At 37.9% G+C, this 14,446-nt stretch overlaps 1 protein-coding gene across 3 annotated transcripts; it reads left to right on the top strand.

Annotated features, from left to right (window-relative positions):
• Window positions 1-75: 75 nt before the first annotated feature.
• LOC113680594 (transcriptional regulator protein Pur-beta) lies at window positions 76-11,631 on the top strand. 3 transcript variants are annotated; one of them, XM_089200755.1, is made up of 11 exons: window positions 99-193; window positions 415-519; window positions 1,565-1,707; window positions 1,924-2,024; window positions 6,682-6,784; window positions 7,022-7,067; window positions 7,998-8,073; window positions 8,758-8,878; window positions 9,557-9,666; window positions 10,386-10,455; window positions 10,999-11,631. In XM_089200755.1, the coding sequence occupies exons 1-11, from the start codon at window positions 99-101 to the stop codon at window positions 11,094-11,096; spliced, it is 1,068 nt and encodes a 355-aa protein (XP_089056881.1). In that variant the 3' UTR covers window positions 11,097-11,631. The 3 variants fall into 3 exon arrangements, with proteins under 3 accessions (XP_089056879.1, XP_089056881.1, XP_089056880.1); XM_089200753.1 differs by lacking the exon at window positions 415-519 and having other exon boundaries at window positions 76-193; XM_089200754.1 differs by lacking the exons at window positions 99-193; window positions 415-519 and adding an exon at window positions 576-1,170.
• Window positions 11,632-14,446: the final 2,815 nt, after the last annotated feature.

The following is a 14,446-nucleotide window of genomic DNA, read 5'->3' as shown; positions in this document are numbered from 1 at the left end:
TGCCCCACCTCTACCAACTCCTTCTTTTTGACCGTCACTCACCCCCTTGGTACAGATTTCTTTCTCTCCCCAGCCCTCCGCTGTTGTAAAAATTAAAGATGGCTGCCACAGTTCTTACCAAGTTAATTCAGAGCACTCGCCCGGTCACTCGTCTGCCACCATTACGCCTGCTCTGCGGGCTAAAGTCGCCTAGGTAAGTTAGCACCTTCGGTGCTCGCCAATAACGCGCGTAATACGTGTGAAAAAGACCGCCCGTTGAATAACCGAATCACCGTCTGTCGAAGGAAAGTTTTGGAAACCAGCCTAGATAATAATTTCTCCAAAACCCGTACGTTTCGAGAATGTTTCATTTTTGGCGACAAAAATTACTTCCTAGAAACACTATCAAAAAATGGTAGTTTTCCGTTCTTCTAGAGAATCAGTATACCCTACTTATGCCGAGCGTGCATACCATCGCGAGACGTGCCAGCCTAAAAAAGATTGGACCATACTTCAAGGGATACTGGACAACGGCACTATGGAAATATCAGCAAAGGGTAACTTATAAATAGGCTACCCCGTCGCAAGGATCATGTGTAAAACAATTAAGGAAAGGTGAAATATCGGACTGGTCAGTGGAGCTTGAGAGAGACAAAAGGAGATCTTGCCCTTCTCGATTGTATAATTTTTCCTTACTCTCCATTTTATCACCCAGGCAAGGGCTTCTTGACACAATGATTTCATAGCTGGTGCTCAAAGATTATACAGCTCTGCTCTCATGACTTAGGGATGGGTTTCACGTCAGTTTATGTCTGCCACGAGTCTCTCACGCTAGGACAAAATTGTTTTCGCTATTGTAAATACGACTGAACGAAAAATGCGTAGGAAAGGAGTAAAAAAGAAACATACTGATGTGGTGAAACAGACCAAACCCATACGATAGAAAAACGCTAAAGGAAAATTGGGAGAGGTATTGCACTTACCCAAAGTGACGTCTGTCTGAACCAGAGGGGCTGCTTATACCTTAATATTCAAATTCAATCAGCAAACAACTACTCTCCTATAAACTGCTGAAGAGCACTGCTGAAGAGCAAGAGAGTTGGGTTTTACCTCGCTACTTTTACCTATGAGAAATTAATTTCGAGAAACGCGACAACCGAGACGCATAAAATCACGAAAAGAGGCGACAAGGTTTGGTATGGTAGCATTATTTAATCTTTCCAATCTCTAAGTCTGTGCTGAAAGATCAAGATATTTCTGTGTATACTGTCGACTATTGTAAATTTGAAAGATTAAAACTATACAGGTTTGTTAGCATTGTTTCAAGATAATTAAATGCGCTAGCAGTGAAGAAATGCGGCGAGATTTTCATTAATATCTACATTACTGTCCTAATATCCAAATATGAATGTTTCTTCATTCTTCTTGTTAAATAACGCCAAATTGATCTTTTGGAAAGTTTTTTGTGCATTTAATTGTTGTGAGCAGGGGTTTTCTCCGCTCTCTATTGACCCCATTGTCCCCTTTGACCCAAGTTCCAGGGACCACTTCCAAATAAGGATATGTCGTTCTTTTAAATAAATAGTGCGGGGGGTCTGGGTGCGTGCGCACTCAACATGGCTGGTGCCGAGCACGGGAACACCGAGGCTGATGTAGGAGAAGGAAGAATGGCTGCTAGTGAGGGAGCGAACGGAGGGGAATATGCGGATGAAGGACAAGATGGTCGAGGTAAAAAAATATTTACGAAGCCACTCATATTTGTATCGTATTTTCTAGGGGGTTCAGCCTGGAGCGGTCGCGAAGAGACGGAGAAAAAAATTGTTTTTAAGATGCATATCCTGACAGCTTTCGAAGGCCCTTCAACCTCCGGTCGCTAAGTCTTCCCCTTTGTGCCGCTTATTTTTTTCACCAAATGTTTCTGACATTGAGTTTTTCTTCCGCCAGGCGACACTGAACTTTTCAGCAAGTCGCTGAAAATCCAATCTAAACGTTTTTACGTGGATGTGAAGCAAAATCGTCGTGGCAAGTTCATCAAAATTGCAGAGGTTAGTCGTGAAACAATAAAATCCTCTAGCCGGCAGCGAAGGAAGACATTTGCACCTTCGCTGAAGCTTTACCGAGCCGCGGGTTTTAACTAGGTAATGTCCTCTTCTCGGGAAAACCGTAAACAAGCTAACGTGATGGTTTGAGTGGGCTGTCTTTGGCTGTCTCTGCATTTATTTATTACAACTGGATTGGCGCAACGGAAAGGTGTGAAGCGGTGGAGAGTAAAATATCCGCGAGAGAAAAAAGCCCAAACCTAGCAGGGTGTCTCTACCACTCTCTCGGTTTTTAGAACACCTTACATGCAATTATTAAGCGTTCACTTAAGTAAGCCTGTCATGAGTTGATAATTTTCGAATCCGTCAACAGTCTTGCGAATTCGCGGACAATTTTTTTTGGTCGAGTTGAATTTAAATGGCCGGGACTTCCTGTAGAGTCATAAATAAGGTATGCAGACAAAATGTACTGCTATTTGTTACTCGTGCTATGAAGATTTGCTGTTTCTTGCATTCACACTCAATTTCTGTTCGGAACAAAAACTTTTGTATCCAGTCTTCAAGTGCAGGAAATATTTTATTCTCGAAAAGAAAGACAGTGTTTTGATATTACGATAAAAATCACCGATTATCAATTATTCAGCTGTATTGGCAGGCCGCTAGCATGTTCTGCTATTGTAGTTAGCATTTCCACGTTTTTATTTGTCCACTTTAAGAACCAAATCAGCAAGTTCTTTTGAACTATCTTTTTCTGAAATAAAAAGCACGAAAATAAAGTAAGAAAATCAGGTTGACTGTTTTGATTTAGATATGTTTTTTCATGCATAAAATCTTGCCGGCTGACAAAACGTTTTCAGGAACTAATTATGTAAATTTTTTTGCTATTGTGATTTTCCTGAATTCTTAGGGTTGTCGTATTTTGGTACAAACCAGGAGTGAAATATGTTCTCTTGCCGTCATCCACAATAACTGTTTACTTTGATTGAGGCTGTCTTCGTTGGTCGATCATCAACAAGTTATGTTACGACAAAATATTAGCTCGTACAATTTGCACGCTTTTATAATTTGACATGCTACGATTTCATTTTTTTTTTGTATTGTCGTCTGAAGTTTTGATTTTAGTGTTTGCCTGTTGGAAAGAAGGCCAAAATCGATTTATCTACAGAGATAAAATGGCATTTTACAGAAAATAAAAATCCAGATTCTGGTAAACAGTTGTGTAATGCCTTCACTGCATAGCGAAACTGATATGAATATTATGTTAGAGGTTTACGTCCATTGCTCATTTTTCCGTTCAAATAATCAGATGAAAGGAATTGCCTTATTTTCTGATAGGTTAGGCTCAGTCAAATCAAATGTAATCAGTCAATTGTAATTTGTCAAAGTTTCGCATTCATCTAGACAGCTTTCACATAATCATCATTGCTAAGATATTCAAGTCTGTGTTATGGATTGTCTGGAACTTAAGGTAAAAGAACAAAGGAAAAGAACCATAAAGGATTATGTATTAAATTATTCATGAGTGTTTACAATATGACTAGTATATTGAAACACCTGAAGGAATTGTTTTAGACATTTAATCTGCTACAAGCTTGTGTGGCCAAATTTATTGCATAGCTTTACCTTTACTTTGTGGCATATTAGAAGATATTTAAATTTTCCATGCTAAATTGTTCCTTTTTTTTTTTTTTTGAGTGAGCCCTCTTGCCTTAATTGTAAACTCATTGAACTTCCCTTGTACATTGGTTTCAATGAAAAAAAAAATTGAATTTTTTGTCTTGAAGGTACCCAAGTGATAGAACTGGGGCTATGTATGTGTATGCATTTTCTCAGGTGTTGTGTGCTAGTGATCTGAGCGGGGTGATACTGATTAAGACAACAATTGTCTAAACTATCACATGTGTGTATGTCTTCAATTCTAGGTGACTAATAGTGCATATTTATCAAATCTTTGGCACTTGGTGTGAAGAATAAATTTCTGTGCCTTATGAAAACCATGTTTGAGGGATATGTTGAGAGTTTTTGATACAGGAAAATGCATGACAACTGTGCAAAGCTGCTGGGGTTAGAGCATTGTTTTGAAGGAAAGGTTGGATCTATAAAATAAGTATTGTCATGATAATCATCTATCAGACTGTAAAGATCAAGAGCATAAAGCTACATGATGCTTACTCATACTTGTAAGGACAAAAATAGAAATAATTATATCAAGATGTCATTAGAAATTGAAAGGATGCTTTCCTCTGACAGAGTTTTTTTATGAACTGTTTTAGCAGGAGTACATGTACATGTAATTCAGGTTATTGAGTTTTATTCAGAGAATTGTATATACATATAGTTGCTGGAGAAATCTCCAGGCTTTAATTTACTGGTTGGTCACTGCCCACACACTGTAAATATTCTTGTAACAGAGGTCATTAATACTTGGTGTCCAGATATATTGGTGTCTTGGTAACTTCAGTCTTTTTGAGTTTTTTATTTTTTTTTTTTATCTAAGAAAAAGTTATATTAGCTTGTAGAGTGGTATGTTGCTCGCACCAATCAGATCACCACATTAGGTTATGTATCTCGCACCAATCAGATTGCTGCATTAGGGTATGTATCTCACAGCAATGATGTCACAGAATTTGGATATCATGCACCAGTCATAGCATTTGGGGTTTTTTTTTTCAATGATGTCATGGAATCAAGGGGCTGTGCACAAAAAATGACATTAACCAGAAATTTTGGACCCATTTGATAAGTGTTATGATTGTGGCCTTTGCAAGAGCCTCGTCAAGTGAGGTCAAGATTTATTGCAATATGAAAGGTTTGCATTTAATTTTATTTTATTACTTTTAAACATTTTTTCCTGCTCCTTTTCCCACAACACACATGCCAAACAACTGACATTCCATCATGTACTATGAAAACAACGTCCAAAGTCCAATCAGAACATACCTAATCATTGTACTACATGAACATTAGGCAATTTTTCAAGTGCTTGAATGGTATTGCACCAATCAAATTCCATTTAGCTAAATTAGACTTTGCTCCATCACATGCCATTTCCTTGTAAACAACCTGCATTTTATTACGTATTCTAACTGCCCTATCCAACTCCACTGAAAAAAATTCACATGAAACTTTATACTGCTGATAGAGAATTTTCCATGCATTTTTCCATGTTTTGACTTTTTCTACAAATAAATTCACTTTTAGCTACCTTGGGATTAAACCAATAGCATGTTAATTCCTTTTAAACAACCTGCATGTGATCATGTATTTCACACAGAGGGCAAAGTCCAGATAGGCAACAACTACAATGAGAACTACGGGTTCTACCAGTAACTGTGTTATCCAATAAAGTCATTATTAATATTATTATTATTATTATTATTAATCAAGGAGCCCTATTTGAAATATTATCCTTTTCTCTTGCTCAGTGTATCTTCCATTATATGAGACTAAAATGTATCTTTGGTTAGGGTCTATTGGAGATACATCAGTTTCAGTCTGCTTTTTGCAATGAAATTACATGGAATTATAATTTTGAGGTGATTAACTAGAGACAAATAATTTTGATTTTGTTTCTGCTGAGGAACGGCTGTAAGCATAGTCTCTTTTGTAATTGTTATTTGGTCACGTCATGCAATAGCTCTTAAAGAGGGCTCTGTGAGACGAGACCAAACATTGGCTGCAAAGGAGACTACAGTAAGTGCGGCACTGATGCATTTTATTTTTGCGCAGAAATAGTTTAAAAACAGAGACAATAGACCAGATAATACCTGTGTGGGTTTAGATTGTTTTTTCTCTTTCTCTTGAAGTGAAGTAATGCAATATTTTTGTTCTTTTGAAAGTTGTGAAAACATTGGGAACACAAAGTGTCCCATTTTGACCTACCCAGCCAAAAAATAACTCTTGTATGCTATGCATACCTAAAGTATGTTTAAAATGATACCTTTATCATTTTTTGTTGCTTGTTTTCTATTCAGGTTATTTTCTCTATCATGTTCCTGTTACTTTCTTGGCTTTGAATGTTTTTGACACCAATTTGTCCTCTGATTGTGACAAACAACCGTAAAATTGGAATTTTACCGACTTGTATCGGCACCTTCTCAATTCTTACCTAGATATTTATAGTAAAAATTACGAGGCTTTAAATGCACATGCACATATTAAAGTTTGAGGAAAAAGTAGTGTCATCTTTCCCATGTAAATGCTGCCGCTTATTGTTGGCTCCTATGCTTGAAAACATTAAGTTAGTTTTTTCCATTTTTAAAAGTCTCTGCTATGTTCAAAAGTCCTGTTAAGAAAAAAGCAGTTGGTGAATTAAATTAGGGGTGGAATAGTAAGTATTCCAGGAACATAGTGACAAAGGATTGGATTGATTGCTAAGAAATTAAGCTACTGGCTGAAATTTCAAGTAAGGTAGCATAAAGGTGGCACCCTAAAGAAGGTGCTTTGTGTGCAATTGAGAAACCCAGCCTGCCAATGACATTTCATACCCAGCTTCCTGTTCAAAAAAAGGTGAATGTAAGAAGTAAAAAAAAAATGACTACAAACAAGCACTCAGGGCAACATATTATTTCAATTCTGTTACTTTTGGTAGCATAATGTATGCTCAGTTTAATTTATATGAGTACCAAGGCCTGCATATCCCTCACATCTTATATTTTGATAGGTTTCTGTCAACCGCTCTGGTAAGAGCAAGGTGATATTCACTATGGGTGTGGCGCGGGATTTCTGTACCAAGCTGACGTCCTTTGCAAATTTTCTTGCTCAGGGTAAGGGATGTCTTTTCGCAAATGACTTTTCCTTGGACTGTGAAATAAAGATTGGGAGTATTCTAATGGCAATCGTCGAACTTTTTTTTGCATGACAAAATTTGGGGAAAAGATTTTCAAAGTATTGATTAGTTTCTTCTGGACTGGAAGAATTTATTTGCGGGGCTTATCACTTTTCTTTTCTTTTTAAATTTTATCTATTTTTATTTGACTTTTCTTCTGTTATCTTGATTTCAGCACCAAAACGTGATGAGGAATCAGAGGAATCTGGCAATTTGATGAGGTACATGTAGAAGGAGTGGTTAACAACTGCTTCACTAAGTAGAGGTTGGATGCCTGAAACACAAAGGAGCTTCCACTATTGGCAGCAGCCAGCTCCTAGATGGAGACTTCTCCCATGGCTGTCAAATCCTGGCAACCCAGTTAAGAGCCTATGGCACCCGTCACACTGAATAAACAGTGGGAAGAGGGAGGGAAAGGGTGGGGAAAACTGCTGGGATGACAAGCTGATACTCTTCACTACACTGCAAGTTCACACTCAGAGAACATGCAATAACACCTCAAACAAACAGCACATGAAATTCTGACATGTGCACATATGCAAAAAACCTCTGACTATCACAGAACACTGATGTTCTTTTTTGTTAACTCTGTTAAATTGCATTTATTTTATATCATTATTCTGTCTGAATAGCTTTTGTCACTCAAATAGTTTCATTATTGCTCCAGAATGTGTTTTCCAATAACCACATTTTTGTTTGCCAAGCTCTGTGAATTCCTTGAACTCCCTCTCTCTGAACCCCTTTGATTATTCCACTTTTGTCTGGAATATTATATTCAGGACACACAATGGGCTGCAGGTTAATGTGAAAAACTGCATGGACCAAGCCACTACTGTATTTTGTTTTGTTTGACATGGAAAATTACAGTGTATTGTGAAAATTTTTTGACAGAATATTTTTAATCTCAACATGTCAGAAATTCAGACTATTCGAAATTAGTGATAGTAGTTTGTTTTGGAAGCAGCACATGCAAAGCACTTTTAACAGTGATGTGTTGCAGCAATTTGCTGCCTGAAGTGTGTCTTGGGCCATGAGAATTAAATTACAATAGTCACCAGTGCCTTGAAGGGTTTCAATATTTTCCAGAACCAAGTGATTTTCATAATCAACTTCATTAATCAGACATTACATTTTTTGGTTGTATTTTGTAGTGAAAGTATCAGAGGTCCAAATAACAGAATGTATTATCTGGACCTTAAAGAAAACAACAGAGGAAAGTTCCTCAAGGTCTGTGTTGGGACTTGCTTTTAATTCTTTCCAATTTCTTCTAAATGATTAAGTTGTTTCATAGGTATTCATGTAGTGCAACATCCTCTTAAATCACACGATACTTTATTTTGAGGAACAAGTCGTGACTGTAATGTATTCCTTGACATTTTTCACAGACCTTTGATACTCATATTAGGATTTCACCATTAGTGTGCAATACTACTCAACAGTTAGAAGGGGCACCAAGGTTTTCTTTTGGTAATGTTGTTTTAAGAGAATTTTGTAGAGAAGCATGGGAATAACTCAGGCAATGGACATTTAGCAAGAGATATCTGCAGAGCAGCCTGTTAATGTTCTAATCACTTATGCTTACCTACATTGTGATGGAACTCAAGGTTTATTTCATTGCAAGGTTAATTATGGTCAATAGTTTTTTTGCTGGTTGATTGATAGTTCACTAACCAGCATTTGGAATGTGCACAGTGATGTCATAGAGACAGACCTCTTTTCCAGGACCTCATTGTTCCTTCCTATTTGAAGTACAAAATATTGACTTAATTTCAGTAAAGGCCATTTTTGCTAGTGTTAAGGGGACTAACCTAATAACACTTCTCAGTCTATATAACATGTACAAACAGAAGAGTGGTGATTCAGTTTTGTGGTACCATAACTATTCTTTGCATAAATCATTTTCTTTTTCAGATCAACCAAACTGGGACATTTGGCCGTGGAGGTCGCACAAACATAGCTGTTCCAGCTCAAGGCATTGTGGACATAAGAAATGCCCTTTCAGAGGTACTGGAGGAGTACGGCTCTGAAGAAGGTTTGTGAATTTGAAAAAGATGGTTAAGGCCAGATTAATGATTCCTCCAAAACAGTGCAAAAATCACATGCTGTGCAATTCTTGTTTGGGTTCCCATTTGCCTTCCCTCTCATAGATACCTTCTGTTTTTCTTTTACCATAGTGTTTGTGGGGGAAGGGAAGGAGTCTTTGTAGGGTTGTACTGCTGAGGCTCTCCTACCCTGACCCCTTTTTAACCCTGTCACTCTCAAGATTAAAATATCCATTTTCATCAGTGTTTGCTAACATTTCTTCCAAACTTGGATCAAATATTTGAGATCAAGAATGTCTCCTGGTTGATGTTTTATTACTTCTCCTTACCTTCTGGCTTGAAAAGACATTTTGGTATTGTTGTGAGAAATCCAGTTTTGGTCACTTTTGGGAGGGGAGGGTCATAAGATAATTCTGTTTTTCCTTTTCTCTCTTCCCCCCCCCCCCCCCCCCCCGTTTAAGATTATCACCATTAAACAGATCATGTGATTAGATCAACTTCTCAACTTAAGGTGCACCGTATGGAATTTCTCTGATGTTTTTCCCAAGGAAATATCCCTAGCTTCAAGGGAGAATTACCATATGTAAGCAGGTCATAAGAATTCTGTCCTGAAAATTCCCACTTGTTGGCAAAGCCTGTTGATTTTTTCACTTTGCTTTTTCTTTCAGAGGAAGTATCCAGCGATCTACCTGCCTCTCGTGAGCAGCGTGTGGAGCAAAAACGCTTCTATTTTGATGTTGGTAGCAACCCAAGAGGAGTGTACTTGAGGATTTCTGAGGTGAGTTTTTCAAGCACAGATTATCTGTTCAATAAGCAGGCATCTTACTTAATAAGAGTCGCTTGCCCTCTGGTAAGTTCAACACACTTGCACTTGATAGGTCTGCGGTTGAGCACTGGTTGGTCTGTGGTCTCTGGTGAGTGAGAAATTAGATGCTATTCACCCTCACAGGTTAAAGGGTTATGCTCATGAAACTGAGATAAGTTCTGGCTGTAATTAACCAGTACCTTTTTTTTCTTTTACTGAGATGGAAAATTTTTATTTATCCCTATTTCTTTGGGTTGGGCTCTCTTTTTTTGGACCTTGAAACATGTTTTCAAGCTTTGTTGCACATTCTGAATTGATCTTATTTTGAAGGATTTCTTTTCATTGTCAACTCAACACTTGAGAATTCAAAGGATGTCAAGAAGGCCAACCTCAGAAAGCAATTTTGGGAATTGTACATTTATTCCACTTAAAAAAAATGTACCGTTTGCATCATGTTCAGTGAAGTATTTTACCTCACCCTTGCATTTCACTTCACTATTTCTCGTGATTGACCCAGCCCAACCGCATTTTCTTCAAAAGTTCTATTGGTATTCAGTTAAAGAAGGCCAAGGTTTACTTTGCACTGCGAAGAGTGAATTGACATTAAAACAAAAGAAAAGGAAACAAAGCTGAAAAAGTGACTTATCAATGTTTCATGGTGAGGAAACTATAAGTTTCTGAATGTTTTGTAGGTAACAGCCAACTATCGGAACTCAATTACAATACCAAAGAGAGGATGGGCGAATGTAAGGGACATTATTGGTGAGTCACATCCTCTACTTTCACTTTCTTGGCTTGCTTTTGATCAGTTAGAACTGGCTGTCAAAAGTGGTTCAGTCAAAAATACCCTTCATATTTAATAAGAAAGACGCATCTAGATCAGGCAAATTGAACTCTAAGAAAGTGAGAATTTTCAGATGAAATCACAGTAGCCATTGTGTTGTACCAAAGCAGTGAAAGGGAAGCCATGTTGATACACCCAGCTATTCCTGTGGGATTTGAACTTCTTTCCTGGTAAATGTTGTCTTTGTTCCGATTATTGTATATTTCAGTCCAAACCAAATTTGTAAACAAGAGTAAGTAAGAACAGAGGATCCACTAGGACCCAATCGAAATCAAAAGGAGAAACAATTAACTGCAAAGCGAGGTCGAAGTTGATTCCGGTTTCGTAATGGATTGGTTGAGAACAAGTGGCGCAAGTTTTCTTGAGCAAAGAAGAGCCAAAACATCTAATGCAGATGGATCATTTTTGACCCGTGATTGCTTTACGTTAGACCTTATCAGTTGTTATCTCTTTTTTATCAGATGATTTTGTGAAGAAAATGGATGACGATGAAGAAGATGAAGAAGAAGAAGAGGAGGAGGAGGAGGAGGAGGAAGATGAAGAAGAAAGAGGGGACTAATCCGCAGATCTTCTCCCAAACCTCACTAACTTTCCCTTTCTTTCTTTCATTCTCTCTACCTACCTTCCTTTCTAATCTTTCCCTTTTCCTCAGCGCACAAAAGATTTATTACTTTTAAACCTCAGTCCCTAAAATATTATACATAGTATTTCTTCCATTTCCCTTACCGAAAAGAAAATCAATCGTTTGATAATTATAACGGAAGCAAACTTTTACAGTACTGTTGTTGTAAACAGAATGCAAAATTATTCTTATTTCAGTGGGTGCAAAGAATTTTAACTCCGCAGATTACAGTTTTGGTTGTAATCGCTTCGGCTTTTGAATGCCCTGCACACCGGATACAAAGGACAAAAAAACGAAATTTAATACTAAATTTCTCATGCTTGTACAAAAAAATTAAGCCTTCAAAAAGCGGTCATTGTGATAAGTGATATTTTAAGGTGAAACTGTTAGCCGGCCTACAGTAGCTGGCTGGTGTTCAGTCATCTGATGTGAGTCTGCCTAGCAAATAAAATTTGGACAAGAGTCCTTAAAATGGTCGTAGCCGTGATATTTTTTCCTTTGGTGTGACCTGCGAATTCTCAAGGAGGGGGTGAGAGGGCTCTAGAGGGTAGCCCTCTTGTCCAGGAATGAAAGCCTACAGCACTTGAGTAACAATATAGCGCATTCTTCTTTTATCTTTCACTCCAATAAAGCGGAAGGAAGAGTAAGGCAAGCGCTAAGCGCGCTTCATTGCAAAACACAAAGGAAACGATGCCCACCTCCTGCGGGAAAGATCAATGTGACGCCTTCAAGTTGGTTTTGAACTTCAGTGCAAAATTTTTTTGCACTCAGAAAAGAGAACAGGAAGCGCGATTCTATCTTGATAATGATCGCATACTCTTATTTATACTGGCCTGGTCTGAAAGAGGTCTGGCACTGATAAGGGAAAACCGGAACGAGGAAATTGAATAAACGAGACTCAGACTAAAAATTTTGTTTCCATGCTCTTACAACAGTATACCTCCACGCTTAGTGTGATTCATATCAGTAACAGTTTGCGGACAGGCGTGATTTGTTTTCTTTTCTCCTTTTCAGTAGTGCAGACGTAATTGTAAAGTGAGCGCGGGGAAAACGCGGGGGCGCAGGAAACAGGTGATTGCCCGGCAGTCAAATGACATTAAGACTCTTAGAACTTTCGCGCTCCTTCAATATTCCCTCGCGTGTCTCACGCGTGACCCCTTCCACTAACTTGCGAAAAAACCGTAGCTTGTTCTGCATCTCATTCACTGACTTGGAAATTCCAAGCTCAACCCTTTCACTCCGAAGATCTCATTAGTAATTCTCCATACTGTCTACCACACAATTCTTACGAAGTTATTTGAGAGAACTTGGTATTGGATCAACTAATATTCCCTTGATTGATATTTCTCCTTATTCTCATTCTCTGTGTGCTTGATATTGTATTGATATTGTAAGGAGAAATTCTGTATTGGTCAGATCACTTTCAGGAGCTAAAGGGTAAAGAAAAGTGAGATGTGTGTAGATATGTCGAGAGGATGCGGGTAAAAAATCATCAACAACTCTTGTGCAAATATAAAATACTTCTCGGCCTTATTTCGGCCTATGGAAGATTGCGTGGCAAAACCAACTCGGCGTAATTTGGTAGCAATTACAAATTCATTGTAGTAAACTACAGCAAAAGTGAACTACAACGAAAGAAAAAGTAATGACAACCAAATTACGCCGCGCTAGTTTTGCTAAGAAATCTGCTTTAAATAAAATCGAGTGGGATCAACAAAACTGACTCCGCTGAAGGGCTTCAGTTTAGTTTAAAAAGCTATTTTTCTTCTATTTTTCCCTGTCTTTTTTTTTTTTTTCACGTATCCAGAAGGCACACAAAGAGAAGATGGTAATTGTTACTCGAAATTGACCCTGTAAAGACGAAGTCTGATCATTTAAAAAACTCTGAAGCGAACAATTTCTTTTTGTCACTGTCGAGTAGATGAAATTAATGATATACAGGTAAGGGAGTTCGGATTACAGGAGGCTCGACTTTTAATGCTGGAAAGTCGATCTCTCAAAATTGTTTAAAAATTTCAACATTAAAAAGCAATCAGGGTGTAAAAGCAATTTTTAATCTATGACTTTGTTGAAAAAGCACTTTTTAATGAGTTTTTGACACTTCATTAGCATAACAGCCCAAAATGTGCTTTAAAACAGTTTTCACTCTGAGTCGACATTTGCCACGAGAGAGTTATTTGATAGATCAATTTCGAGTCCATGCAAATCAAGCAAACTTGTCTTGAATAACCACTTTTTTTAATATTTACAATAAAAATCATACTAGGATTTACATGACAACTAACTCCAAAGCTGAGGGTTGTTTTTGTTTACCTCTCCAAGCCACGATAGTAGGTTTCCTCTTGCACTGTACATACTCGATGGATAATTATGCGTCACTGCTTTTTGTTGCATTTCAAAACTGTAGCTCTGCAGAGAGTCTTCCTCGTTAAGTTTAAAACCGATATCCTCATCGCTGCCGTCTGAATATGAACCAGTTATTGTTCGTCTCTGATTTATAGAAATATGATTTCCATTAATATCAGTAGTTCTCTGAGGGTTTGAACAAGTTTTAATTTCTTTTCTCAACTGGTCATCTGTTCGTTTCTCATTGTATTTATTTGCTCCGCGAATTGCCTCGACGTGTAAAATTGATTTTCCCCTAGTAACTCTTGGTGGATTGATAATATGCGTTGTCTGTTGTAACGACACATTCCCTAATTCCAATTTAGTGTTGTTCGATTTAAACATGGCCTCTTCGCTGGGGTTGTCTCTCTCTGTTGCTCGAACTTCTCTCTTACCTGTTTGTTGTGTATTTGTTGTCGTGCAATTTTCAGAGAAACTGTACTTTCGAAGCCGTGTGTTATTATTGCGAATTAGCACTGGGATGTAAGACGGTCTTTCAGAAGACAAGGAGAGTAGAGAATTTCTTCGTGTAATACTGTGCAGACCGGCTTTACCGGTTACTTGTTCATCTAATTTCCCCATCTTAAGAGGGCTTGAAAAACTTCTGATCCCATTTCCAAGCCTGTATGAGTTTTTTGTGGGTTTATTCATTTCATGACTATCACATTCTGTTAAGTCTTGAGATGGCATAGTCGCCAGAGCCTTGTCTTTCTTTTTCAAGCGCTCTTTGTCTCTACCGGTTTCCATCTTATTGCTTCTCAATCCCAAAATTTTCCCGTCGCTGTTCGGCCTGATTGTAACCTGCATAGATTCAAATCTTACTTCTTTAGTCCGTGTAGCCTTTTTCATTTTCTCTATGCGTTTCCGTGGTTCTTTACCTCTCGTTTCTTCGTCCTTGTTCG

The sequence above is a fragment of the Pocillopora damicornis genome, chromosome 3, assembly GCF_964200805.1.
Source record: "Pocillopora damicornis chromosome 3, jaPocDami1.2, whole genome shotgun sequence".
In the NCBI taxonomy this organism is placed as follows: Eukaryota; Metazoa; Cnidaria; class Anthozoa; order Scleractinia; family Pocilloporidae; genus Pocillopora; species Pocillopora damicornis.
This window is presented reverse-complemented; position numbering and strand designations above follow the sequence as displayed.